This window comes from Thermobia domestica, chromosome 13 (assembly GCF_964235325.1).
Source record: "Thermobia domestica chromosome 13, izTheDome1.hap1.1, whole genome shotgun sequence".
Taxonomy (NCBI): domain Eukaryota; kingdom Metazoa; phylum Arthropoda; class Insecta; order Zygentoma; family Lepismatidae; genus Thermobia; species Thermobia domestica.
This window is the reverse complement of record NC_137466.1, coordinates 212,426,412-212,452,706: the sequence shown is the minus strand read 5'-3', so window position 1 is coordinate 212,452,706 and position 26,295 is coordinate 212,426,412. Positions and strand designations below refer to the sequence as shown.

At 35.9% G+C, this 26,295-nt stretch overlaps 1 protein-coding gene across 5 annotated transcripts in view; it reads left to right on the top strand.

Moving 5' to 3' along the window:
• Imp (IGF-II mRNA-binding protein) overlaps window positions 1-26,295 on the top strand; it is a 327,619-nt gene that overhangs the window by 268,152 nt on the left and 33,172 nt on the right. For 4 of the 5 annotated variants that reach the window (XM_081737324.1, XM_081737325.1, XM_081737328.1 and 1 more), the window contains 6 exons: window positions 1,385-1,555; window positions 8,870-9,022; window positions 10,541-10,627; window positions 17,777-17,914; window positions 20,778-20,894; window positions 22,526-22,661. In XM_081737324.1, the coding sequence (XP_081593450.1) occupies window positions 1,385-1,555; window positions 8,870-9,022; window positions 10,541-10,627; window positions 17,777-17,914; window positions 20,778-20,894; window positions 22,526-22,661 (802 nt within the window). The remainder of the gene's footprint in view (window positions 1-1,384; window positions 1,556-8,869; window positions 9,023-10,540; window positions 10,628-17,776; window positions 17,915-20,777; window positions 20,895-22,525; window positions 22,662-26,295) is intronic. The other variant, XM_081737327.1, reaches the window with a different exon arrangement.

The following is a 26,295-nucleotide window of genomic DNA, read 5'->3' as shown; positions in this document are numbered from 1 at the left end:
TAGTGTGTGAATATGATTACTTGTAAAAGTTCTGTGTTAATACCCCATTAGTAGGGCTCCAATATTTTTGCACAAAATTTGGGACTCTATAGAGGTTTATAATACATTCATTGCAATGCAGTTGCTTCTTTACCGAAACATCAATAGGTAAATAATCACTGACAATGAATAACGGAGTAGATTATTTCTATGAGTTAAGTATCAGTAACTAATAAAAGCAGGGTTTCTTTTTAATACAGCACTAATTATATTCAATTGTTTTGGAGGGTTAAGCCGGGAACGTCCGGAAGTCCTAAGCATTAGATTAGTGAAGATATAATGCAAAATTTGGCCTGCAGCTTTTAAGTAAAACGTTCAACACTTCCGAGCATTGCAATTAGTTTAGTTTTTAAATTCTGGTATTCTTTGTGTAGGGGAGGGGGAGTTCGTGGAAATGTATATCATTGCAATAAATTTCTCCTAAAGAATTTTGTATTCGACAGCAGTATCGCTATTCACGAATGTTTTGACATTCAATATCAGGAAGAATGTTGGGTGGAATATTTTCATAAGGCCACTGAAAATTATCATGTAAAGTCCTGGTATGAGGTTGTCGCAGTATAATTTGTTTGTAATTTACCAGCAGATCGGTCCAGTTGTCATCGAACAATGTTTCTTGATTTAAAGTGCAATTATTCATCTGAGGTACCGTATTATTTAGTGTCTCCCCAAAATCTCTTGGTGGTGACTCTGGCTCACTTACTAGTGACTACGGTTCGTTATTTGTAATTGTGATGAGTACGAACATGTGGACGTATGACATAAAAAGCTAGTGGATAATTTGTGCTCAGTGGCCACTAAAAAGCACGAATGCTGTCTATCAGAATAGGACTGCAGCAGGGGGGGGGGCAGTGTCAGCAAGAGTGTGTTCATAGGAAGCAAGCGCGTCAGCGATGGTGGGTATACGCAAGAAACAGGTTTGCTCCAGCTCACTGTAAGCTGTAGTACTGAGCTGCCGACGGATTTGGGGCTGATACTAAATGCCATCCTGCATCTGGTTTGGAAATTGAGTGCCGGTAATTTTATTTTTGAGTTGGCAACCCTAATTGTTTGATAAGCTTTAATCTGTTTTCGGTTACCACGAAGCAAGCAAATAGAAGTAAGAAGAATGCACCTTAAAAAAAAAAAAAAAAAAAAAAAAATACGTTTTATGGATTACCGATACGACTCCAAATCTTACCTTCTTGAGTAAATAAATTTATCACATAAATTTTGACACATTTATTGATTTTTCCAAGGGATTAGAACTTTCGTCTAGGACGTTTGTAGTTAGCGGTTCTTTACTTTAAAAAAATAACTAGAAGAATGCTAAAAAAATTAATGAAATGTCTTTTTATCCTTTCAGCTCAAATAACAAGATAGTGGTAGCAAACATTCCCACACACATAAGGTTCGAAGATCTTGAGCCACTCCTTGCACCATTTGGGTCAGTACAAAACTGTGAGAAGCTGAACTCTCGGGATGGCGCTACGCAAACTGTGCAAGTTAGTTACGAAACTCAGGAACAAGCACAACAGTAAGTAACGTCAGTGAACTTTTTGTACCTCGTTTGTGTATTAGCCGTAGCAATACGCAGTTAAGCACTGCAGCGATCATTACATTTTCTTTGCAGATTTTCTTGTAGCGCTTGGAGTGAACCCTCCTTACAAGCTGACATGTGTGTCCCCGGGAGTATCACTATACGTAGATTTGATGCAGGAGGGAATAATGCATCCATTTTCTTTCTGTGCCAGACTACTTAGAGTTGTTCTTTTAAGACGATTGTAATACAAGTAGCGTAGAATTTGAATCCACATGGTGCACAAGGAGTGGCTGTCACTAATTTAATGTTTTCATATTAAGTTTAGTATAATTGTTTTAATGGTCCATTGTAAAAATAGGTTGATCTTTCGGCTAGAAAATTTGAATGTAATTTTGTCTACAGAGTAATTCTGGGATATCACTTTAATTCATGGTGTGATCATGTTTCCTAAAAGTCAGTCTTCAATTCCTAGTTTTTATTGTTGTTTTTTTTTTTTTTTCCCTTCCTTCCCTTGTGTGAGGTATTAAAATATATCCGTATTTTAAATGCGTATATGACGGTAAACAACTTTTAGCGTACCAAAACCAGTAGTTCCAATCCTTGTTAGTTACTCCCTCTCCCCTGCAAATCGTGATCTTCTGCCCCCGTGCCAGTCTCCCTTGTGCGATTTCAGATGCAGCATTAAAATTGTGCTTCATGGGACCACGGTTTGTGTTTTTTTACTGCCTCCTTGTTACAACATTTGTAATATTTCTAATTACGAATGTGTTTTTTGTCAGTAGCATGCGTTCCTCGTGGTCACTCCTCGTTCTTTTTACCCCAGGTTGCGGACCATGTGTCTTAAATCCTAAATACATAGGTAGATAGCTTTACAAATTGTGTTCAAGCTTAGTGGTTCAGAAAACCTGTGGTTTGATGTCTTACGTATACATACTGTGTTATTTCAGTTAAGATTTGAATTTATCAGTAGCAAAATACATTTGTTTCTTACGTCACAACTGGTTTTGTCCGATACTGAATTTGTCCTAGTCATAAAATCCTACAAGCTGTAAAACCTTAACAGTTGCGGCCCTTATCGATTATCTCCAAATACTTGGAATTTTACATACATATATAATACAGGGTGAATGATTTATCCTGATGAGCCCTTGTAACTTTAAACTAATAGACAGGAAATGTTTAAATTTCGTACCATGCAAACATCAACAGGCATTGCTTTGGCATACTCTGTAATATCACATTATTAATAGTGTGGCCAACCTAGGTTATCTTTTGAATGGCACTGTCAGGTTATTACATATTTTCGAATCTACATGTAAAACTAAAACATCAATAGCACAGTTATGTAGTGTTGCTAACGAAGAACGCTACAGTCAAACACCGAAAAAAATCCCAGTGTGGAGGGTTCTACAACGATGATAACGCAAGTGATACAAACAGGGTAATACATATCCAAAGTACTTTGATATCTAATACGGGTATTATTTAGTTTCTCCCCGAAATCGCTTTGTAGTGACTTCAGCTCACTTGGTAGTGATTACGGTCCATTATTTATAATTATGAATATAAATACAGTGTGTATGCATGGTATAAAAACGACCGTGCATAAAACACAACCCAAGTTGTGCTAGGTGGCCACTAAAAATCACGTATTCAATCTAACCGAGTCAGGGCAGGAGCGCATCACGTGGTCCCGAGGGGTATCAGAGGGTGTGTTGGCACGGAGCAAACATGCCAGCGATGATGGGTATACTTATGAGGTCGTTTGCAACGGCTCAGTATGGCACAGTATCAGCTCTGGACTCGTCGATACATTTTAGGGAAGATGTTAAATGCCATCCGCTTAATACTACGGTTATCACATGATCCAAAAGTATTTCGAACAAATTGAATCAGTTAGAAGGAATTGAAACTTGAATTTTTCAAAGCACTGTATTTCGAATAAAAAGGTTTAAGTTCATATCAATTACGTACATGGTTTTCAATGGACATGAAGATCATAATGCCGTTTATAGCAATTTATCTCAAACCATTCGGGAGATAGGAAAAAAATTGGTTAAAATTTGATCTATTGCTTAAAATGAAGGATTTCTGGAAACATTTTCAAACACATATTTACTTTGCTTCTATAATTACAATACTTTTTAGTAGGTGCAATTACTAGTTCCCAGGATTATATAATTTTAAGCATCGTTGCGAACTTCACCATATCTCCAGGACAGTTTGAGATAAAATTGATGTAAACTAAATTGTGATCTTCACATCTATTGAAAATAATATGTAGTTGAATTAGGTACTTACCTAAGCAGTTTTTCGAATTGAAAGCTTTTGAAATGTAAAATTTTCAGTCCCTTGTAACTTGTTCGTACTGATTTGAAATTCATCATATCGTGATAATGGCGTTACATAGTAAAGTATTTTGGATGTACATTGGTTTAACCGCCTCTTTTGTGTTACCATTATTGTGCGACCATCCAAAATTTAGAAGTTTCTGATACAATGGCGTCCTTAGTTTGCAACACTGACAAGGCTACTGTTATAAGTTTTCGTTTACACGTAGATATAAAATATGCTTTAATGTGATGCTGTTCCATTTGGAGAATAATAAAACTATTGGGTTTGCAACACTTTTAACCATGTGGTATCAGATTATGCCAAATAATGTACCCTAGCCGATATTTGCATGGTACAAAGTTCGTGTTTCGTGTCGTGTGATTACTTTACGCTGTTTCCAAAAATCACGTACAACAAGCGTGCGAAGTTCACTTACATGAAATATATCCGGTCATGATTCTATAATGTTATGAACCTAATGTTTACCTGAAGAGAAAGTTCTGAGATTCTCTCAGTCTTTGAAAGACCTATTTTCCAACTGGAATTTGTTTGATTCTGAAATCTTTATTGCAGAATAGATATATCATTACTTTTTATTTGATAGCAGTGTTAAGTCGTAATTTACTTCTAATAAGCCTCGATATTGAACTTTATTGCAACTTGGTGTGTGTTAAAGTAATACTTCCATTGGTAGAGGAGAAAATTATTATATAATTGAAATAATTTCTAAACTCGGATAGCATTTATGTCTCACAAATTCATCGACGGCTCCCGGAACTGGCACTGTGACTTACAGTAAACCATTGTAAAAGACCTTGTTTTTGCGTATACCCATAATCACTGTTGCGCCTGCTCCCTACGGACGCACCCGCTCGCTCCCACTCGGGCCCTCTTGCTACATTCTTGCCCTGACTCGGTTAGATAGCGTTCGTGCTTTTAGAGGCCACCTTGCACAAGTTGGCCCACTGTATACTCATCAGAAGAAAACTAGTCACTACAAAGTGATTTTCTTTGGGGGGGGGACTCAATCAGCATACTACTAAGGTTACCATTTGCTGTTTTTGGAGTACAACATAGGATGTCGAGCTTCGTCTCAAAGGGCCATTCTGGAGAGAGTGAAGCTAAAAATTAGCAAGCACTGAATTCCCAAGGTTTCTCGTCAGATTTCAGAATTTGGCGCATGAATATCCTGCACGTGATATTGATCATGTCGAGATTACCAGCAGAGGTGCATACCTTCCCCAGCGTATTTTTGTTAGTAACTTCGTAACGTATGAACTAACGTGTAGATACTTCATAAGCATTGGAAACGCTTCAGTTGGTCAATTTGCTTTCGCAGGGAATTAGTGAAATAGGAAAGTTGTAATGTAGCACTTCGTGCATACTACGCTGAACCCAGAGGTACATTTTGATAAGATAGTAATTTTGTATCATTTAGCTGTCGTTTTGATGCTGCTAACGTCCACTAGGTATAGTATGTCATTATTGCTCTTTTGGTCATTTGTTCTCTGTAAAGTTAAAATGTGCTGTTATGCAGTTTTTAACTTAAGATATTATCTCCTAATTGCATGTATAGTTACATTTGTTGGAACATTTTCATGTTTCTTCGGGCAATTTTTTTGGATAGTACTTAATCAGAAACTCGAAGAAAAACTAATTGCACAATAAGAACTAAAAGCTGAAGTTTGAACAACCGATTGATTTAATGTGAGTTGCCTAAAAGTGTAAAGAAATGAATTGTTTCAGATAGGCTAGAGGTTAAGCTTATCTAACTACTCCCTGCTTATAGCTCCCCTTCTCCCGAAGCAGTTTTTATAATTCAAATAAGCATTTACTGATAATACTGTAGTATCAGAAACGTAACTTATGGTTTATTACGCCCTTAGAGTACTTTCAAGGCACATAGATAATTCTGTGCTTCATAATAAAATTTTGACTAACCTACAGCTTCATAATAATAATAATAATGCCATTGGAAATCGCCATTAGAAAAAATATTCTGTAAACGTAACCTAATATACAGCCATTAACCCTTTGGGGATCTTATGGTACATTTTGTACCCTACGCGTTTTTCATTGTACATTGCGTTATTTCTCTTCTATTTGACCTTTTTCGTCCGTTTGTTTTTTGTTTGTTTGTTTTTCAAGTCCAGAGACATTGTAGAAGGCATTACGTATGGTTTCAGACCGTACTGCGTCCAGACATGGGAGGTGATGACGTCATAATCTTAAAATGTATTTTTTCCCTTTTTAAACCTATGTTCATTATTTTTTGGCGGGCTTATTTTTGAACGTAGAAGATTGAAATTTTGCACAAACATTCAGTCCACCGAGTGGTATTTACCAGGTTTTTTGTTTTGATGTCAGTGCTAAAACAGGGGGGGGGGGAACCAGAGGGGCAAAAGGGTAAAAAAGGGATATTTTTACCCCAAAAATCCCGTTTGTCATTTTCCCGCCTCACATACATGATAGGACCACGTGAGTCATACCGTCTGAAAGGCCGTTCCATTCTGAAGAGAACGACGGTCGAATTATTATTCTAGGGTAATTAGGGCCGTCTCAGTGAATTTTTATCCAAATATACTTCTGTATAGGGTAAAAGTGGGGCATGGTAGGGAAATTTTTTCTGGCGGGGCCTATTTTTCACGTAGAAGATTGAAATTTTGCACAAACATTCAGTCCACCGAGTAGTATTTACCTGAAGTTTTTTTCCGATTTTTGCGTAAAAACAGGGGGGGTCCAGAGGGGCAAAAGTTTAGAAAAGGGAAATTTTGCCCCAAAAAATCCCTTTTTCCACGAATTTCCCGCCTTAGATACATGATGGAGACATGTGAATGGTACCGCCTGAAAGACAGTTCTATTCTGAAGAGAATGATTGACGGATTATAGTCCTAGGGTAATTAGGGATGTCTCAGGAATTTTTTTCCCTGAGATCATAGTGTTTTATGGTGATTTGGGGCATTGTGGGAATTTTTGATAAAAATTCTCCCTCCCTTACTATTCAAGATAGAAACTTGAAATTTGGCACACACATTCAGTATACCAAGTACTATTTATCAGATTTTTTTTAGATGGCTACGATCACACAGGGGGGGGGTCCATGGGGGGCCAAAGTTCGAGAAAATTTTTTTTTCTCTCCGAAATTTTCACTTTGACAATTTTTTTTCGCGCTTCTGGTATATGGTATGAGCATGCAAGTGGTACCATTCGAAAGCCAGCTCTATTCTGAAGAGAATGAGGTATGAACCATGATCCTAGGATAAATAGTGACGATGCAGTAGCTGCTTGACTGAAAGTCTCAAAAATTGCCCAAAAAGCCAAGATCTCCAAAGGGTTAAGTGTATCTTGTGTGCAGTGAGTATGAACTTTTTCAGTGGTATGTTGTACAGTCTCCAATTGGGTGACTGAGGCATTACTTATTTCCGCCAGTACGTCCGGTATTTCCTGTAGTTTCCAAATTCTCACGAGCTACATACGGTAATATTTTGCATTGGCTTATATAAATATATCATTGCAAGAGTTGCACGAGCAAATAGGTCAGACGGGTATGGAAACGTATTTACATGAAAATATACATTGACTAATATTTTGTACCTCCAGACGTATTGTTTGGAACCTTGCACTTTAAATTATGACTCATCTATTGCATCCTTCCCATCTTTCTCTTTATGAATTGGGCAGGGGATTTTTCTTCATGGATAGGCCTAGTACGTAGGTGTTATCGAAATTTAATTGACCGGCTCGTTCCCCCCGTTGACACCTGTATGGAGTAGATTTATTCTTGCTAGCAGCTGTTATCGTTCAGTTTTCGTTGTTAGAGATACCAGTTCTTACATGCACGTTAAGTTCGAAACAAGCCTTGGACTGCCTGCAGGTGTACCTTCTTTTCTTCATGCCCAGATGATTCTGAGTTTTCTTCCTGCATCATGGCCAGGTCTTGACTGTTTTTTTTAGTGCTATTTCCCATTTAAATTTATCCTTTCATCCACTGCTTATCTCTGTTGTTGATTTTATTCTTGTCATAGCATTTGCTTCGTATCTTTTCTATCCTGTACATTCATATTCACTAATTAACGAGGCCCAATTTATCTACTACCGACGGCCCTACAACGAGTATTAACATGACTTTGTATTTTAACTAGTGTTTGTGTTTGCATATTTCTTCAATGTTGACATCTCCTAAATTGAATGATTCTTTGACATAGCATGTGCTCTGAATTTATCACTTTCCTGCGATGTTGTGCTTTTTTTTTTCTTTCTTGTTGTTTTTTAATGTCACAGAAGGGTGGAAAAGACTTCGCTGTATGCAGTTTGCACTCGAACTCCTAAGTACCATGTTCTGATTTAGAAGTTAATTTATCATCATTACTATTGTTATACAATGTCTTCTATTTGGTTCTTTGTAATCCCAATTCCCAGGTTGGCTGGACTTCAATATCTCAACCTTACAAAGTAGTAAGGTCCCCTTTTTTATATCAGTGTTGTATACTTTTTTTAAAAGCTGCAAATGAACATATTAGATACTGATTCTTACTTACGACTGTAGTGTACGTTTGGCTATGGACTGTATATTGACTGTAAAAATACTAACTGAATAGAATATAGGATTTGTGAGAACTGCTAAATTTGGAAACATGACTCTATTCTACTAATTTTGTCTATTATTTTATATAAAATTTGTCTAAGGTAATTTTTGTGTTAGGATTTCCAATAAAGTATGACCATTCGAATTCTTTGACAGGCAAAACATTACGTAATGCGTGCGCGCAATATTAGAAAATGCATCAAATAGTTTTGTAGTTTATTGACCCTTACACTCATTCTTACAGTGATCTGATATCCAAACAAATTTACCTCAACTTTAAAGCCAGACCTAATTATTTTTAATAGCTTAAAGTACATAAGTGATATATGTTCACATCGAGTTCTTACATCCAACCGTTTGAAATTAATGTAATAATATTGCCGTTTCAGGGCTGTAAATCAACTAAATGGTTATGAATTCGAAGGCAGTTCCTTAAAAGTAGAATTTGCAATGGACAGACGAAATAGAACTCGTGGATCTAGAACAGGCATGCCTTTCTCAGGGATCCCCGGCACCTCCCGCCAGACTGACTTTCCTCTGCGGTAAGTAGTTAGAGCTGTTAAGTATACATGAATGTCTTAATTTCTATTTATTTTGGGGTGCGAAAATTTTTAGTTTACATGTGAATTATACTGTAAGCGTAGAGTACGATTATTACCTCAGAATGGCGATCAAGACCTAAAACAATGACTTAGTCTACTTAATTCATTAATTCCAGAATTACCACAAGTGATGATATTCCTTTTGGCGGGCTCCCTCTGCTGAGGTAGTTACCCAAAATTCACAGTGCTGATTACCGCCATACTGAGTGGTACAGTTGTTCGTGCAGAATTTGTGTATATATTGTGGAAATATGTATGTTCAGAAGTCAATAGATTAAATTTGTGTCACGTTGTTGAGACTAATATTGAGTCTTGAAAGCACAATGTCATGTCCAATTTTTCTCTGTTGACATCGTCAGCTGTTTCGATAGCTTGATATGCTAGCATGCATCAAAAAGCCTATAACATGTTTAACTTAATCCCCAATGCTCAACTATTTCAGTCACGATCCTAATTTTTGCCAGTATTTTGAAACTTCGAAACAGTCTCCTGAAAGATTGAGAGAACTGGACATACGACATTTGTGTTCTCGTAAGACTCAATTTGTAAGAAAATCTGAGATGAGAGGTTTCTGTAATCTCCTTTTTCGAAAAGTATAGTATAACAACTGGATGAAGTTCATAGTAAAATATCATCATTCTTTTCTTAGGCTTGAAATTTGTGGTATTGATATAATTTAGTATTTATCTGATAGAAAGGAATTGTATTAGTGTATTATTACAGAATTTTGAAGTAAGGTTGATACATCACAATAACAAGTCTCAGTAAAAGAGTTCAGTTACTTATAATTTTTTGGATTAAAATATTACATGAATGCTGACTCAAATCACATTTTTATTTGCAAAAACTAGTTAAATCTGATTATTTATCGCCTCATTCTTAACTCAAAATTTAACGCAGATTACTCACTAGGGCTATATACGTATAGTGTTAAATCTAGAGAATAAGAATTACCTCTAGTATTAGGAACTATAGGTGACTAGAAATATGGATAAAAATTACGATAAACGTTGAATTACCACTGTTAAGACACAAGACACTGTAAGAAACTTGTGTGCTCCCGAAGAATGTCGTGATTCATTCGAAATATAGGAAAGAACAAAAATTGAAAGTAACACATTAGGCGAGTAATCTGATTGGAAAGATGTTGGGGGAATATTAAGATGTTTGAGTTTAGCGTCTCTTTCGGCAGAGGCTGAGATGGACCTACAGCTTAACGTTGGATCCGAACCACATGAGCTTCTGCAAGGAATCGAGCCCTGGTCTCTGAAGCCAAAGGCGTGTACGCTAACCTCTTAGTCAGGAGGGAGCTCAGTATAGTATTGAGATGATACTACTATATTTTGAGTACGCAAACATATAGGAGTGTAACCAAAACAGGAATAATTTGACAATATGATAGATGTTTGTGTCAGGGAAAGAACGCTGTGCATAATCTGTGTATTTGCTTTTTAACAGGATTTTGGTGCAGAGTGATATGGTTGGTGCCATAATTGGTCGGCAGGGAAGCACAATCCGTCAAATCACTCAACAAACTAGAGCACGGTAAGTAACGTAAGATCATGATGTTATTTCTTCATTAAGAAAAGAACTGAATAGAAGACTATTTTTTCTTGTTTTATGTGCACTAAATACAGAGACTTTAATTATTAATTGCTCGATCACTAAAATTACCACGTATGATGATTACCCTTATGGCGGGCTCCCTCTGCTGAGGTAGTTACCCAAAATTCAGCATGCTGACTACCGCCATACTGAGTGGTTCATTATTTTGTTTCTGTATAGTCAGCGAAGGAAATAAGAAGCATCCCCATTGAATGAACATTAGAGTGAAATGGCATGTTACCGGTTGATACTGGAAATTCCGTATATCCTGTCGGATAATGTGAATACCTAATGATAGTAGTCGTTACACAGTGGGAAACTAGTTCATTTTTTCGTTCTACCGGAAGACACTCTAATCTGCCTACGTAACGTAATGGTGTAGCTAAACCAGAAATACTGAAAATATGTATTTAAGGGGAGAGGGATAGTTTGAGTTGACTACAATATATAGTATATGTGCACAGTGCTCAGTGTAAAATCTCTGAAGTGGCATTCAGTACAATTCCGGAATAAGCATATCCTCTTATCACGGAAAATTTTGCATGTAATGGCTAATGCGAAAATTTCGTAAGGAGGGGATAGTATTGTAGATACGGATCTAGTTACTCATTAGGTTACATCAATGTTCCTGTATCAAATATATAAAGGATTCTGACTTATTTCTTCAGCTTCATGACACCAAAAGTATTCGCTCGAACGATTTTGGGAAGAAAATTATATGATCCTGGTATGATTTTAATATTTATCATCACACGTGGAATCAGACTTGGGACAAATTTTTCATAAGGTATCATACTGGAAGAATACTCAGCTTCAAGGAAGTCCTGAATTGCGAGTTAATAGTTCCATTGTAATGAAACTACTTGCTTTGTACGTAAAGTAATTCAAATTGTTATCGGGGATGTGTGTTCACACCTTCGAAACCTGCAATACCTACCAATTTTCAATTTCACTCAAATTGTAATCGTGTTTTTGCCGTTGTTAAAATTTTATAAATTTAAGCATAACGCTCGCTTTCCCTCTTCTTTGTTATGTAATTCATTTGCATTCATCCCAGCTTTACTACGGCAAATCACAATTCCATCCGCACTTTTACTTTGTCTCTAACCGAAGCTGGGTAAAAGCGGTTGGTCAAAACATAAGTACCATAAAAATAAAGTGTGTAGATGATTAGTTTAAGCACGAATATCAACGAGTAACCAAAAAAAAAAAATCGTACAATATGAATGAAAAAACCTAATTGAACTGAAAAAATAGTTACTGAATATGAAGTACACAAATTAAAAGAACCACGAAAGTTCCTGTACTGGAGCCGAAATGAGCTTGGAGCTGCGTCAGTTAAGCCCAAAAGGTCCGCCTTAATCTTCTTATTGGCGATGCTTAATCGTTATCCACACTGGCGTAATTGTTTTATGATTTTGACGATCTGATGCTCACTTGTTGAGAACTTCACTAGTAATAAGATGTTTCACTATAGCTCGCCGTTATTGAGTTACGAAATCATTTTTTACGCTCAACCCAAAAGGAGTGAGGGGAGCAGACTTTCGGTAATGCAAGTGCGCAACTCAAATAGCACACCCCGTTTGGCATTTAAGGGTGGCAAGCTCAAGGGGTCGTACGTCCTACTCGACGTTGACACGACTGGAGTCCCCCTTGCCGAAACATGGCTTATATGTTAGCTTTTTTCATAAGTCATTGACCAATCAGTGTTCATTTGCCACAATGCGTAGGTGGTAATGTAAAAATGTCCCGAAAGTTAGGGAGAAAAAGTCTTCAAGCGTGTTATCACGTGAACAAAAGTCCTGCTTCTCGACCATATACGGCCGTAAAAATCTGAAGGCTACCAACACAACTGCACGAAATACCAAACTGATGAAGGAACCTTCGAGATTATTAACCAGCCCTCGTGTATAAAAGGAACAAAGTTTGAAATTAAGTCTGTCTTTTCCAATATCCTTTTAAATTCGAAAAAAATGAGCTTCGGGTCGGTGATAAAATTTTTGTTCATATTTGCTAAATCTTGTGAAATAGCAAAACTGGTGCAGGAAAGCATAAGGTAACTCAAAAACCAAGGATGCAAAGAATGTTACTAAAGTTTGAAAAATTAATTTTGAACTCTTGGTCAGTGTACACTTAGTGTTAACCTCAGTTATTTTCCAATTTCGTTCGAATATAATGTCGAAAGGAAAAAGCTACAGCTAATCCCTTGGTTCAAATTTTGATTTGGGTCTTAATAAAATTATTCAAAAAGTATATCTGGTTTTTCTTATTTAGTATGTTGATTCTCTTGTTTCCGGATTCCCTTTATTCTTCAAATTCGTAATCTCTTCCCTCACCGACTATATTGGGTTGTTATATCCACAAATTTGCCTTACTTGGTAACGCAATTCTTATACATCCTTGTAATCGGCAAGGCCTGGAAAACCACTTGTATTTGATTAACTTTTCTTCCGAACTTCTGTTTTCGGTCAACCCAGATTGAAAGGACAATCATTCATTTTGTCCTGCAGTTGTTTGCTGTTGACCCCCCCCCACCTTCTGGTACGTCACTTCTCTTTCTCGTTGCATCACATTTTCATCGAGGCAAGTATAAACAAACCAGATTTAGTAAGGACGGAGCTGAACCTGGAATGAAACCGCAGTCCAGTCACCTGTAGGGGGTATGGTGGAATGAAAATTAAGATTTCTTCCGTTTTCGATTTTTTCGCCCTGTATTAAATCGGAACAGTATTTCTTACACTATCGATGGAACTGATCTGATGTTGACCAAAATTGAGATGTAAAATTTCCTGAGCTTAGTGCATACATGAAATATTTGTATTCACGGCTTTGGTTCCTGAGTTACTGGCTGTCAAAGGTTCGATTCGACTTAGTGAAATATACGTGGTATGCTATCGACGATACCAATCCAACCTCGGGCCATATTTGATATAGTAACAGACCTCGTGCAGCTTAGTACATACATTAAATACTATGGTATACAGTCCACTTGTTCTCTAATGAAATACTAACTTTGTATCTGTATATGATATAGTTTGATAAGTTGCCAAGTTTACAGTACAGCATTTCAAATTCAAGCATATTTGCCTTGACTAGCAACCACTCCGAATATTTGCTATTCACGTAAGGTTGAAACCATTCATATCATAGGAGCGTTTAATTTATAAATATGTATCCTATATCATCCATTAGCAAACGTTCGTACTAGTTTGGATTTGGATTAAGAAATTTTGGTTAAAGTTCACGAGTTTCATATATGTTCACATGCAATATTATGTTGTGCAGATCTTTGGTTCTAAAGTTATTTGCCGTCGAAGTTTGCGTTTGGACTTACTTCACTTCAAACCCCAAATTTGATAGTAACTCAAGAACCAAATGCGTGCCCAAGGACGCATATTAAGCTTATTGGAAATCTACCAGCATTTCAAATTTGAATTTGAGATCTTTAAGTAACGAGTTTATACTTCATTTGATACTTGCCCTTTCCGACAGTTTTTTTTTTTTTTTTCTTCTTAATGCATGGTCCCATAACAATCAGGCAAAAAGAACATTTTATATGGCAACACTACGTTCATTTCAGTGGCTCATTTCTCTGGCTGTGTAATGGTAAACATCCCACCCTTTTAGCACGTTGCCAATTTGAATATTAACAAATGAACATTATATTAATCAAATGCCAACTTGAGTAGTGGACCTGTTGGTTATTGAGAGCATTCGTTTTAGTTATCTTGTGTCATTTAATTTTATAAAACTAAGATTTACTTGCAGTGAATAATTTCGTGTTTCAGTACTCGACGCAATAGCTGGCAACACAGCATTGAGCAGCACGTGCGCACAGCGAGCTGTCAGGACAATATCATAGTATCAATTTTCAGTGGAGTGTATATTTATATAAGATTTGCCAAAAATAAATGGACATCCCCCCCCCCCCGCTAAGAGAAGAGTACTCATCTCATAATTTAAGTAAAGAAGTTTCATTTTTTTCTAGATATTGGGATGTGTTAACCAGTCTTTCTTGAGATTTTGAACAATTTACATTGTCACAAGACAAACCTTAATACTGCTCATCTGAACTGAAAATTTAGCATGGAAGAGACAAACAACTGTATTTTCTGGATATTTCAATATTTTCGGAAGTACCTAGTACACAAATATTCTGAAAACTCTCGAAAAAAAAAAAAATTCTTGTGTACATCTTACGTAATGTTGTTTTCTAATTAAAAAAACACTACACAAAGAAATATGCATGTTTACAATAAGGAAAAGTAACATAGTGTGGTGAGGATTGAAGAGGTTATGAAGGCAGGCTTGCTTTAGTAGGAACAAAACATGGGCTAGTGTCCCTTTTATCCTGGACTGACGAAAAATAATTTTCTTAACACTAGTAGGTAGATATATCAAAGCAATATTCACATGAGAATGAACGAATATTTTAAGAATTTTTTTTTAATATTCTGATTTCTACAGGTATAAAAGGGAAAATTAACCTATAATTAATGAGGTGAAAGAAATTAGAATACCGAACTGCAGAAATCGATAGTATCTAATTTTCTCAATAGGAGAAAAGATACTTGAAAGCAAGTAGTTAGTTCATAGTGCACAATATTAAAATGTTGAAGGGTTAGTGCACGTTTCAATTAGTAACACTTCACTTCTGCATTCTTTTAACTAGATTTAGTTTCAGGTTTTAATGGTGGTTTTACAATTTGTGTCCTTGTATTTTTGCTACTATTCGGGAATGTTTACCAAAGACACAAGAAATTTTGAATGAAATTGAAGATTGGAAAGCGAACATTGTAAATTACCTAATAACTACTTTCATTCTGTACAATCTGTACTGAAACCAGTTTGTAAACAGTACCTACGAAAGAACTAACGGTATTTAACTACCTTGATACACAATATAATGGCATTTGTGCTTCAAACGAAATCATGAGCGTTCACATTTGTCTCCATTGTGACCAATCTACCAATGCCTTCAACTAGCTTTCGATACGCATGCTTCACCTTAATTGTTTTTCAACCGGCGAAACATTTCAACTGGTTGATACTTCAGAAGTGAAAAATTGCATAACAGTACGGGGTCTTGTTTAGAACCAAAACGCAGTCTTTCAACTGTTATTCCTTCAGTAACAAACATGAAGAAATTTCTATCGTACATGAACAAGGGCATATGCCGTGATATACCATTACAACTACAATCCTTTCATTGCAGTTATGATTAACAAAAGGGTTTCAGTTGATCAACTCTCAAATTAGAAATACAGTAAAAAGAGGGTGCTTTGATAGGACCTAGACTGTGTACAGACACAAAGGTTACGTAAAATCAGATCACATGTACTCCTGCCGGCTATCAAACCGGAACCCAAATGAAAAAGAAATATTTTGGCTATGAAGATCGTAATTCCCATATTGAAATACGGGTGAGATAAATTGACATTAAAGATGCATCATCCGAACGTGACATAATGTCACGTCGTATAATCAGGGCGGCGTGTTGGCCGTGAAAGGAAGGTTTTTTTTTCCTGTGAATTGTGATAAAGGTGGAGTAAAACGAGCCCTACAAGGCTTCTAACCCCCTCCCCCCCTCTCTCGGTGCGCTCGCTCAGTTGTTTTGTAGCTTAAGTAAATCGCTATATCAATAAAATCGTGTAAAGTGGACTAAAACCATGTGACATTACGTCACGATCGGCTGGTGCAACTTCAATGTAATTAAAATCTCGCCCTGTTAAATACGGGTTTACTATAGAAAATTTGAATCGCTTAGAAATAAGCCGTATGAAATAATTATTTAATCCACAAACCTGAAACATTGTATGAGAAATGTAACCTTACAAGTAAAGAGGAACGGAGAAAATAATCTTACTCCCTAATTACAAAGAAATTGAATGAAAATGTACAACTGAGCTTGAACGGGTCAGGTGTCTTAAGTTACTTAGTGTACTCTTTCTCAATTTTCATTCCTGAGGTTTTCAGATAACCCGTCAGAACTCTTAACCACTGTAGTGTTTGCGCAACTTGCTCACCATTTAATAATCTGGTCTCGTGCTCGGTCGCGTTTTTTAAAATTTTATTTATTTTTTAACTAGTCGAAAATGAGCAATTAAATAGTTCGCGTTCTCTTCCTCTCACGTCAACCTCAAGAGTAAAAATGTGTGGGTGGTCTGAACTAAGCGGTAGATAAACGCTCTGTACGACTTCATTTTTTTTTTTTTTGGTTCCAAGTTTGCATATTAAATTAGGATATATCAACTTTTATAAGTCAGTCATAATTATTACCGAATATTTCAGTAGGAACTTTTTCAGCGGCTTTTTAAAAACTTAAGCACATGGCATCCATGCTTAAGGTAGTAATAAAAATATTTATAGTTCATTTCGAAACATGAGATCCTCAGCACCAGGAGACATTCGTAGAACTCAACTACCGGCATTTCCGTAACATTGAATAAAGTACGAATATTCGAAGAGCGATCCTTAGAAGACGTAAAATTTTACTATTATATCCCTGGGAATATAGCTATCATGGGAAGGTATGCGTAACGATAATTTGACTATACACGACTGTTTTGTAATAGACTGTACAAAGAACTGAGTATTGTAAATAAAAGCTGCCCTCTAGTTTTTCCTGTTTTAAAATTCTTACATTCACAAAATCAATATTAAGACTTCTCTCGAAGTGCTGCCTTTGTAGATACTTACGAGAAATCAATAAGCAATAGAAAATTGAATTTATCATTCACATCAACAACTAAGTTTTGATAATAGTTCCGTGATTTTTTAAAATTTATTTATAACTGAGAAAAAATAAGTACAGCTTTTGTTGATAATGCTGTTATTTATAAATATCTTTACTATTAGAGAACTTCTTGTTCTGATACTTCCGTGCTTGAATGATGGATGCCGTGTAATATGACTAGTTTCCTGTTGAGGTTTGTATGCCAAAGAACGATGTAATAGGTTAACTGGAGTATCTATAACTTATTGCTGTCTTGGTAAGACACTAGACAATCTTTTGTTCCTATCTGAATCTTTTGTATGAGTTTTTCGTATGTATCGATTTTGAAACTTTATTTTTTTTCTTTCTTCCAGTGTTGATGTCCATCGAAAAGACAACGTAGGTTCCCTAGAAAAGGCTATTACAATTTATGGTAATCCAGAAAATTGCAGTAATGCGTGTAAACGAATATTAGAAGTAATGCAGCAGGAAGCTAATAATACAAATAAAGGGTGAGTATTTTAGGATGTAATGTAGCCTATAATCAGTTTGTTCTATTTGCAGCCTTAAAAGGTGAAGTTGCTAATTACTGTACTTTTTCCATCTTTTGGCAGTGTTTTACCTGATTAAAGTGTAATTAGAGCATTTGTAAAACTCAGCGTCACATAGTGGAATATGAAACAGTTGGTCTGAATTTCGGTATAGAAGCTGTACATTTTGTCGCTCTTTAGACACAGTATATGTATTTTAAAGCTGGAAGAATAACATTACATCTATACATGTAAAGCTCACCGTGTCAGCTTCTTCAAAACTTGACAACACAAGTATTTAGAGCAGAAACTCGTTAATGTGTGCGAAGAACATTTTACTTTTCATATTCAGTGAAAGTTTTGAACTGACTTACAGTGGGGCATGAAAGTAAGGCAGACATTTTAGGACTGACATTTGAACATACCTAATACTGAACGAATAATTCTTAACGAAACATTTCCTCTTGGGTTTTCCTTGTGTCTGGTAGTAGTTCCACCAATGTTGCCAGTGATTTTATACCTAGATTTTTTTTTTGGGGGGGGTCTGTAGATGGGTAACATCTGTTGGCAAAGCAAGAGGTAGATGATGAAAAAGGAGCTAGTATATTGAAAAGTGAAATAGTACAAGCCATGAAAGACATACGAAGGAGGAAGCCCACTGGAGACAACATACCAGCAAATTTCTCAAGGGATTAGGAGACATACAATGAAAGTACTGCCTTATCAAGATCTACCTGAGTAATGGCCAAAGGATTTACTTATGCGTTTACATTACCCCAACAAAACAAAAGCAAGGTCCAGCGATTTCAGACTCATTAACTTTCTTTTTCACATTGGAAAAATTATTGCGCACATACTGAACAGGCGGCGGAAAGTAAAATAGAGATGGTAGAGAAAAATCAATTTGTATTCGGGAAAGTCATCAGAGATGCTTTTGGGTTGAGAATTGCGAATGAACAAGTTAGCATAAATTAGCTCTGCAGGCGGATCAATTGCAGAGCAAATGCGACAGAGGGTTTTCAAGGCATAGAAACCGTCGGGAAAATAATTTTTTAGGCATAAAATTTTTCTTAACCTTTCGCGCACAAGATGGCGTTAGTGTTCGAAATATCTCAACAGATCAGACATAATGTCATTTGATAGCTGACAGTTGAAGGTTGCAGCTAGATGTGCAAACAGTATTGAAATTTTTATCAGACATGAGACATTAATGAAGATATTAACTTTTCATAAACTGCGTTTCATTTTACAATTGTATTTCAGTAAAAGCACAAGTGCTGTTCATGGGTAAGAAACGTTATGAAAAATAGCAGCAAAAGATTGTTCAGTGGTTTTCGTTCTGGAAATTTCGATGTCCCAAGATGCTTCTTGCAGTGGGCACCGAATCCTGGCAAAAATTGAACAAGACCGGTATGTACTGTCATGACATCGTCAATGACCTGAATCGAAGCAGTGTTAAATCATTTGAAGAAGGCACTGCGAATATACTGAAACGTAATTAACTCGAGCCATTTTTGAATTGGTTGATCACAAGTGATGAATAACCAACAACCATGTACGAAGATGATCGTGGTCGAAGCGAGAAGCTTCTTTTTAAAGTAGCAACTACATAAGTTCTATTAGAAGGTTATGTTCCCGGCAAAATGGCAAAGGTCCTTGAACAAAATGTTACGTATGTGGTTTCAAATGTTACTTTCAAATCACAATATATTCTCAATTTTTACCTACACAACTAATAGAACTGATAATAAAGTAAGGAATTTTTTGGAAAATATTGCTAAACATTGTCTTTATCAGGTATTACAATTAATCTATAAAGATTTTTTTAAAGACTGTTGTAAAATTTGATATACGTTGTTACGTGATTGTACGTTAACAAGAACATGGGAACTCTAAACTTCAACGCATTGTGCTACAGTAAAAGCTCTTTATTCGCGGGGTATATGTTCCATAAATATGCCGCGAATACGGAATGGTAATTTACATGGGATTATAGGGGATACGTTCCTAGGTGACAAAATAAATAAATAAATAAATAAATAAATAAAAAATATATTTAAAAAAAATTACTGTAATTAAAGTTTTTGACCATATTATCTTCAGGCTTAGGCAATGGTTTGAAGAATTTTGTATTTTTTTTCTTGCTTGGCAGTTTTTAAAAGCTCCTTCAATTCAGACATATTCAGCAGTGGCATTAGCAATTTGCCTCTTAGAAATAAGACTTCGTTCCATAGACTGATCAATTTTCATAAAGAAATCACAAAGCTCATTCGCCATTCTTAAACCTTTTTCACTAAGATTTTTCAAATTAAATGTCACGTTTCCAGTGCTTGTTGAAACCTCTTCTTCAATGGGCTGTGAATTTAACATTTCTTCCAAGTCGGTTTCAGTCAAATCTTCATCTTGCGATTCAAGCACTTCCTGAATGTCACTTGATTCTATCCGTTCGAACCCATCTCGTCCTATTCCATTCGCAATTTCCGCTATGTTTGCAGTCAAAGTTTGAATTTGCACACATTCTTCATTTTCCGCAGTCAGACGAAGGATTTTCGCGGATCTTTTGTGTATTGTGTATGTACGTACTGATTAGATCCACGAACAAGGAAGTCTTTAGCCGCGAGTATAGGAATTCGATCGCATTTTTTTAATCCGCGAATGAAGGAAGCGCGAATAAGGAGCTTTTACTGTATTTTAGATTACTTACATTTTTTGCTAGAGATGTTTAATCTATTTGTATTGTAACTGTCGGGTCGTTGTTTCAAAATATTTTTTCTTCAGTGAAATAATGTTTCAAGATAGATTTTTCTTTCAGTGAAATGTTAGATGCTTGTCTTTTTTCTTTCAGAGAAATAACGTTAAAGATCCTTGCTCACAATAACCTGATCGGACGAATAATCGGAAAAGGAGGAAACACAATAAAGCGAATAATGAATGACACAGATACCAAAATTACGGTTTCAAGGTGAGTGGCTTATTCTTTCAAAAAATCTTACTAGTTGTGCATACTCATTGAATATACTACTCTTCTTCAGTAATTTTTGTTTTTTCTTAAACTTAATTGGTTGACAAGATCGTTACTGAGTAGTATTCTGTGCAATATGTTAATTTTGCCATTGTAACTATCACTTTCACCAGCTCTAAGTACAGTGAAACCTCTACTAACGGACACCTCTATAAAGCGGACACCTCCCATAACGGACATATTTTGTAATCCCCAAACAATGTAATAGGAAAAAACATTGGCAAACCTCTCTAAAGCGGACACTCTCTAGTAACAAGTTGGAAAGTGCAGTAAAAATACACTTTTAGTGATTCATACGTATGTTACCAAGGAAGAGCATGTGGGTGTGACATTTTGCCTACTCAATTGTCTACTCAGCAACCCAGAGGAGGGGTCTCTGTTTCACAACACCCTTATATCCTTTGCTTGCATTCCACTCCCACCCAACCTGTTTCAGAAACAAAAGTAATTGACATTGCCCACTGTTAGGTATTTTGACCACGGGTACGCATATATATATAAATAATATAACAAAAAGTCTTTGGACTGCAATTAACTCATAAATTAAAGCGACATCGAAAATGTATTAAGTAGCGATAAGTGTGAAGTGCAGAGAACTATAACATCTTATTCCCATGTTGTTCCTCGAATTGGATCGCGCAAGATAATGCAGGTACAGTAATATTTTGGTAATATTCATAAATACGTGATTCATGCAAGAATATTTTTTTCTAATTGCATATTACCTTGTTTATTAATTTACGTAAGAAAATATTGAAACCTCTTTAAGACGGACACCTCTCTATAGCGGACAATTTTTCATTCCCCACGGCTGTCCGCTTTAGAGAGGTTTCACTGTATAAGTAAGATTGCAGCAAAGATGTACGCTAACTACTCTTTGAAGGGTCTTCGGGTAAGCTTGATCCCGATAACACTTCAGAATGTCTTGAATATAATTGTTCGTAGATTGAGAAAGTATTGAGGTAGGTTGTAACAGTTTAGTACCGAATTCCCTTTTCTTCGCACGCAAATGCGTCCTTTCCCTCCCCCTTCTGTTCACGTTCTCCGTGCGTATCCCATTACGTTACTGATTTTAACCCCTTGTTATCACTGCATCCCGATCCCGTTGTCTTTCTCAGATTTTCTTTCATGGCAGACTTGTTAACTCTTAATTATTGACGGGTGCAAAAGGACCTTTGCAGTATAACGTAAAGAGTCCCCTACTCTTGTTTGGCAATATTGCACTATCCTCTGGTGAAATTTTTGTAGGATATTGGAAAGTCACTGATTCGAGTATATTACAAATTTTACGTATGGGCCTGAGTACTATTTGGCGGAGACCTGGGGGTTCCACGGGAACAGTTCTTATAGTAAAGGTATGAAGTAGAAGGGAAGTCTTCGGTTTTAGATAAAATTTTAGAAAGATTTATGAGTTGCAATGGGAATTGAGATTGAGATATAAATAAAGGATAGAATACTGAGGTTTTTATCTTCGATAATCACTGTTTATCATCAGTACGATGCATAATGAAATTGTTGCGGATAAGAAGTTTTGAATGTCTGTTCTAACAATTGTTTACTCTTGTTTACAGTATCAGTGATATAAACAGCTTTAACTTAGAAAGGATAATAACGGTTAAAGGTTCAATTGAGAATATGTCCAAGGCAGAAACCATGATAAGTGCCAAATTGCGGCAAAGTTACGAAAATGACTTGCAAGCTATGGCGGTAAGTGAAACTTTTTATATATAATTTTCGACGTCGAAAACATAATTTCGGGTTTCAAATTTGTACTTTCTAAATGTTTGTAGAACTGATTTACAGGTACACCATACAATAGTGTAATTCTCAAATCAGCTGTAAATAAAGATCTCAAAAAGTTCTTGTTCGTTGTGTGATGTAGTGAATGTATATACGATAGTTTAATATTTTAGTTCTGTTTTATTTCATTCTTTCCTATTGTAACTTGAAAGTGCATTGATCGTGAAAGTCATCTAATTCCAGATTTCAGTGGATTTAAAGTTTCATAGCTCCTGCATATATATGATGTTGTGTTCGACCGTTGGTCCTGATGTGCTCTCACCTAGAGGCCATAGAATTGATCCCATCGAGATCAAATTTTAAACTTGGTTTTTATAAGCTTCCTCTGAATGTTTTCTAATTTTGTTCCTACCTCAAAAAAGGGTTGTTTACTAAAGGTAGAAGTTTAAAAAATGCAATTTTGTCGAAAACTGCTCTAACGATTTTTGTTAATTTTCCATTTCCTATAATATTTATAAGTAGTTTCTTTGAAAAAATTCAGAAGACTTAGTTTGGCCCTGGGTGTAAGTTTTTCCTGGTGCATTTTTTAAAGAACTGATCAGGCATTTTTGTTCATATTTCATAAATGTTCCATTAAGAAGGGTACAATATAGTACAAGGAATTTTTCATCACAATTTTCAAGGGGTAGTTTACTTTTGGGGATTGAGGTATCTCGGATAATTTGCTCAAACGGTTCAATTGATTTCGTCTTCTATTAACAATACTTAATTTACAATTTTATAATAAACAAATCATTTCGCATGAAAAAGTTCACAAGTGGTACTGTATTTGCGCGAATATAGGCCGTACATTTTTCCTAAATTTTGACTTGAAATATCATGGTGCGGCTTACAGTCGAGTTTTTTCCTCAGATCATAAATCGTAATTTTAAAAATGACATAAATATACGCCTGTCTTCTGGGTTGAAATTAATAACATTACAAGTTATTGCAGTTACGTTTGTAAATCATCATAAATTTACGAAAAAAATAGCAGAAAAACATCTTTAAAAGAATCTTCATTAGCTACCGATAACACCTTACACTGGCATAAAAATAATAATAATAATAATAATAATAAAAATTGTACTCTTGATACTTATTGTACTTTTTATTCATATCTTTGTTATACAGTGTATATCATCTTGAGATGCGTTGTCGCCATTATTATTCAACTTTGGTCTGAAATACGCTGTAAAGAAATGCAGATAGCAACCAGGACCCAGAGTTGAAGAAATTGATAACTATTCTGCCCATATTAATGACATCTAAATTCTTTTCACGACGATCTGTTATTGATTGAGAAAAAGAAAGTACTCTAGTCTCATTTATTCTCTCTTAATAGTAGTTCTTGTTCAATTCCTGTAGTGTTCAAGGTAGACGCGTTCTCAAGTGTTACGATATCATTAATATGAGCACATTAGCAATCGAAATTTCTTAATTTTTTGTTACCTATCGGCTTGTATTGTACAGATTTTTACATTGTAGCGACGTGGCATTTCCAGTGAAATCTTGTACAACGTCTTTACTAGTACTTCTCGAAGAGGTATGCAACCACGCACTGTGATCTTTATCTTATTCGCCATCTTTTATCTGCGTGTATATGTATTGACCTGCTACGTGGTATTATTTCCAGGTAGTGAGACGTCTTTTACATATTCTTGTCAACTCAATTTACGTCATAAATGTCGGAGAATTCCTAACGTCCTTTGGGGAATCCCTTGCGCCGCCATTGCACAAATCTGAAAAATTTGCATAGAGCAGGTTAGGATCCTTTGATGATATCATGCCGCATCACGTCTACGCTCAGTAGTTTGTGCAATATTTACCTCTAAAGTTCGTTTTCCCACGCTTTCGGCAGCTTATAACACGTAAACGACGCGATTTTCGCCCTATGTTTATTAGAACTTTTTTGTTTCCTTTGTTCTCAGGAATCACCCCTCTGCTTTTGTACAACGAATTTAGAGCTATACTGTATATATATATATATATATATATATATATATATATATATATATATATATATATATATATATATATAATATAATAAAATTTTCTCTGCAGAAATACCCTCTTCATCACTCAGGCGAGTTTTTTGTTTTTTTATGACTTCGGGTTTCGTGCTGGAAGGAATATTAACTTTAGCAAATGAAGTTTCGCCATTATTCGACGTTTCTTCCCAATGAATACGTGCCTGTCTTTACACGTATTTCTTTATCTTATGTCTGTAACGAATTTAGAAGAATCTTTTTTCTGTTAATCTCGGAACTGTGTGGGGGGGAGGGGGGAATTTAAAGAAAAATATGATTAACAGTAGCTTTTTTTCTTTAGAAATCCACAATTTAGATCTCGACACGAAAGCCCCCTCCATCTAACCGCGACTGCCTTATATAATAATAAACTACAGTATAGTTCTCAAATACGAATAACTTATCCAAGATTCCCATTTCAGTTGCTATTTTCTTCTATTCTCTCTTTAAAACGCGCCTATTATGTTTTTCTTATCCCATATTGCTGAGACATTCCTCACTAGTTCTATTAAGGCCTTTATAATCAAATTTAATAGTGCAGCAAAACCTCTCGTACATATACAGAGAATACTCTGCAGACGAAAGTCGAAACAAATGATGAAGACTTTATTCCGTACAACACTTCAGGTAGAACCAATGAGAACACAAGCCACAGCAATACTACCGTTGAACATCGATGTAAAAACACTCGGTTGTTTAGCATTGTGAACACTAATTCACCCTCTAGGTAGCGATGTAGCGTACATCTTCGGCATGCGCTTACCCATTTGAATCCATGTTTGTGCCAGTTTCGAGGTAGCAACCACGACTTCAACCTGGACCTCGATCGCAAGGTTTCTTCGGTATGTTTTTACTCTTAGTTATGCGAGGGTTAAAGGAGAGGGATAAATTTCAAAGTATTGTCTAATTGATCTTTCTCGTAATTCTAGTACCGCGGCCTATATTCGAGTTTTTTAAGATCTCATGTCAAAAGTTTAGGTACGGCCTAAATTCGCAAATACGGTAGTTACTCTTAAGGATGTTCTTTACGCATCTACTTGGATTGTTACAGGATGAACAAAACTTTTTTTTCTGCTTGCTTGCTTGCATAGTCATGTCTGTTTTCTAATTTTTAGGAGAGCTATTTAAGTTTTTGTTTCTTGTTCACTTTCGTGTTACACGTGTTTCCATATACTCGTTTACCAATTTTTGGGAAAATGTAGCCATAAATATTTTTATACTGCATAGGCAAATTATATGGCGTGTGGGTGTGTAAAGTGCGTTAAGTCAGAAATTAGTGTTGTAGAGAAATCGCATTTGAAAGTTCAGATATAAACTAAAATCCGGTTTTGGGAAAATGATTAGCTGCTGTAGCTTTACATGGATAATAGGATTGTTTTTTGGATTTGTCTGAAAATCAAACCCGGATTTTTGGCTTAACGCACTTCACACACCTTCCCGCCATATAATAGTGTAATATTAAACCATAAACAACAAATAGAAGTCAGTTTGCTGGAGAAAAGATGTGCTTTAAGTGTGAATTAATATCATTT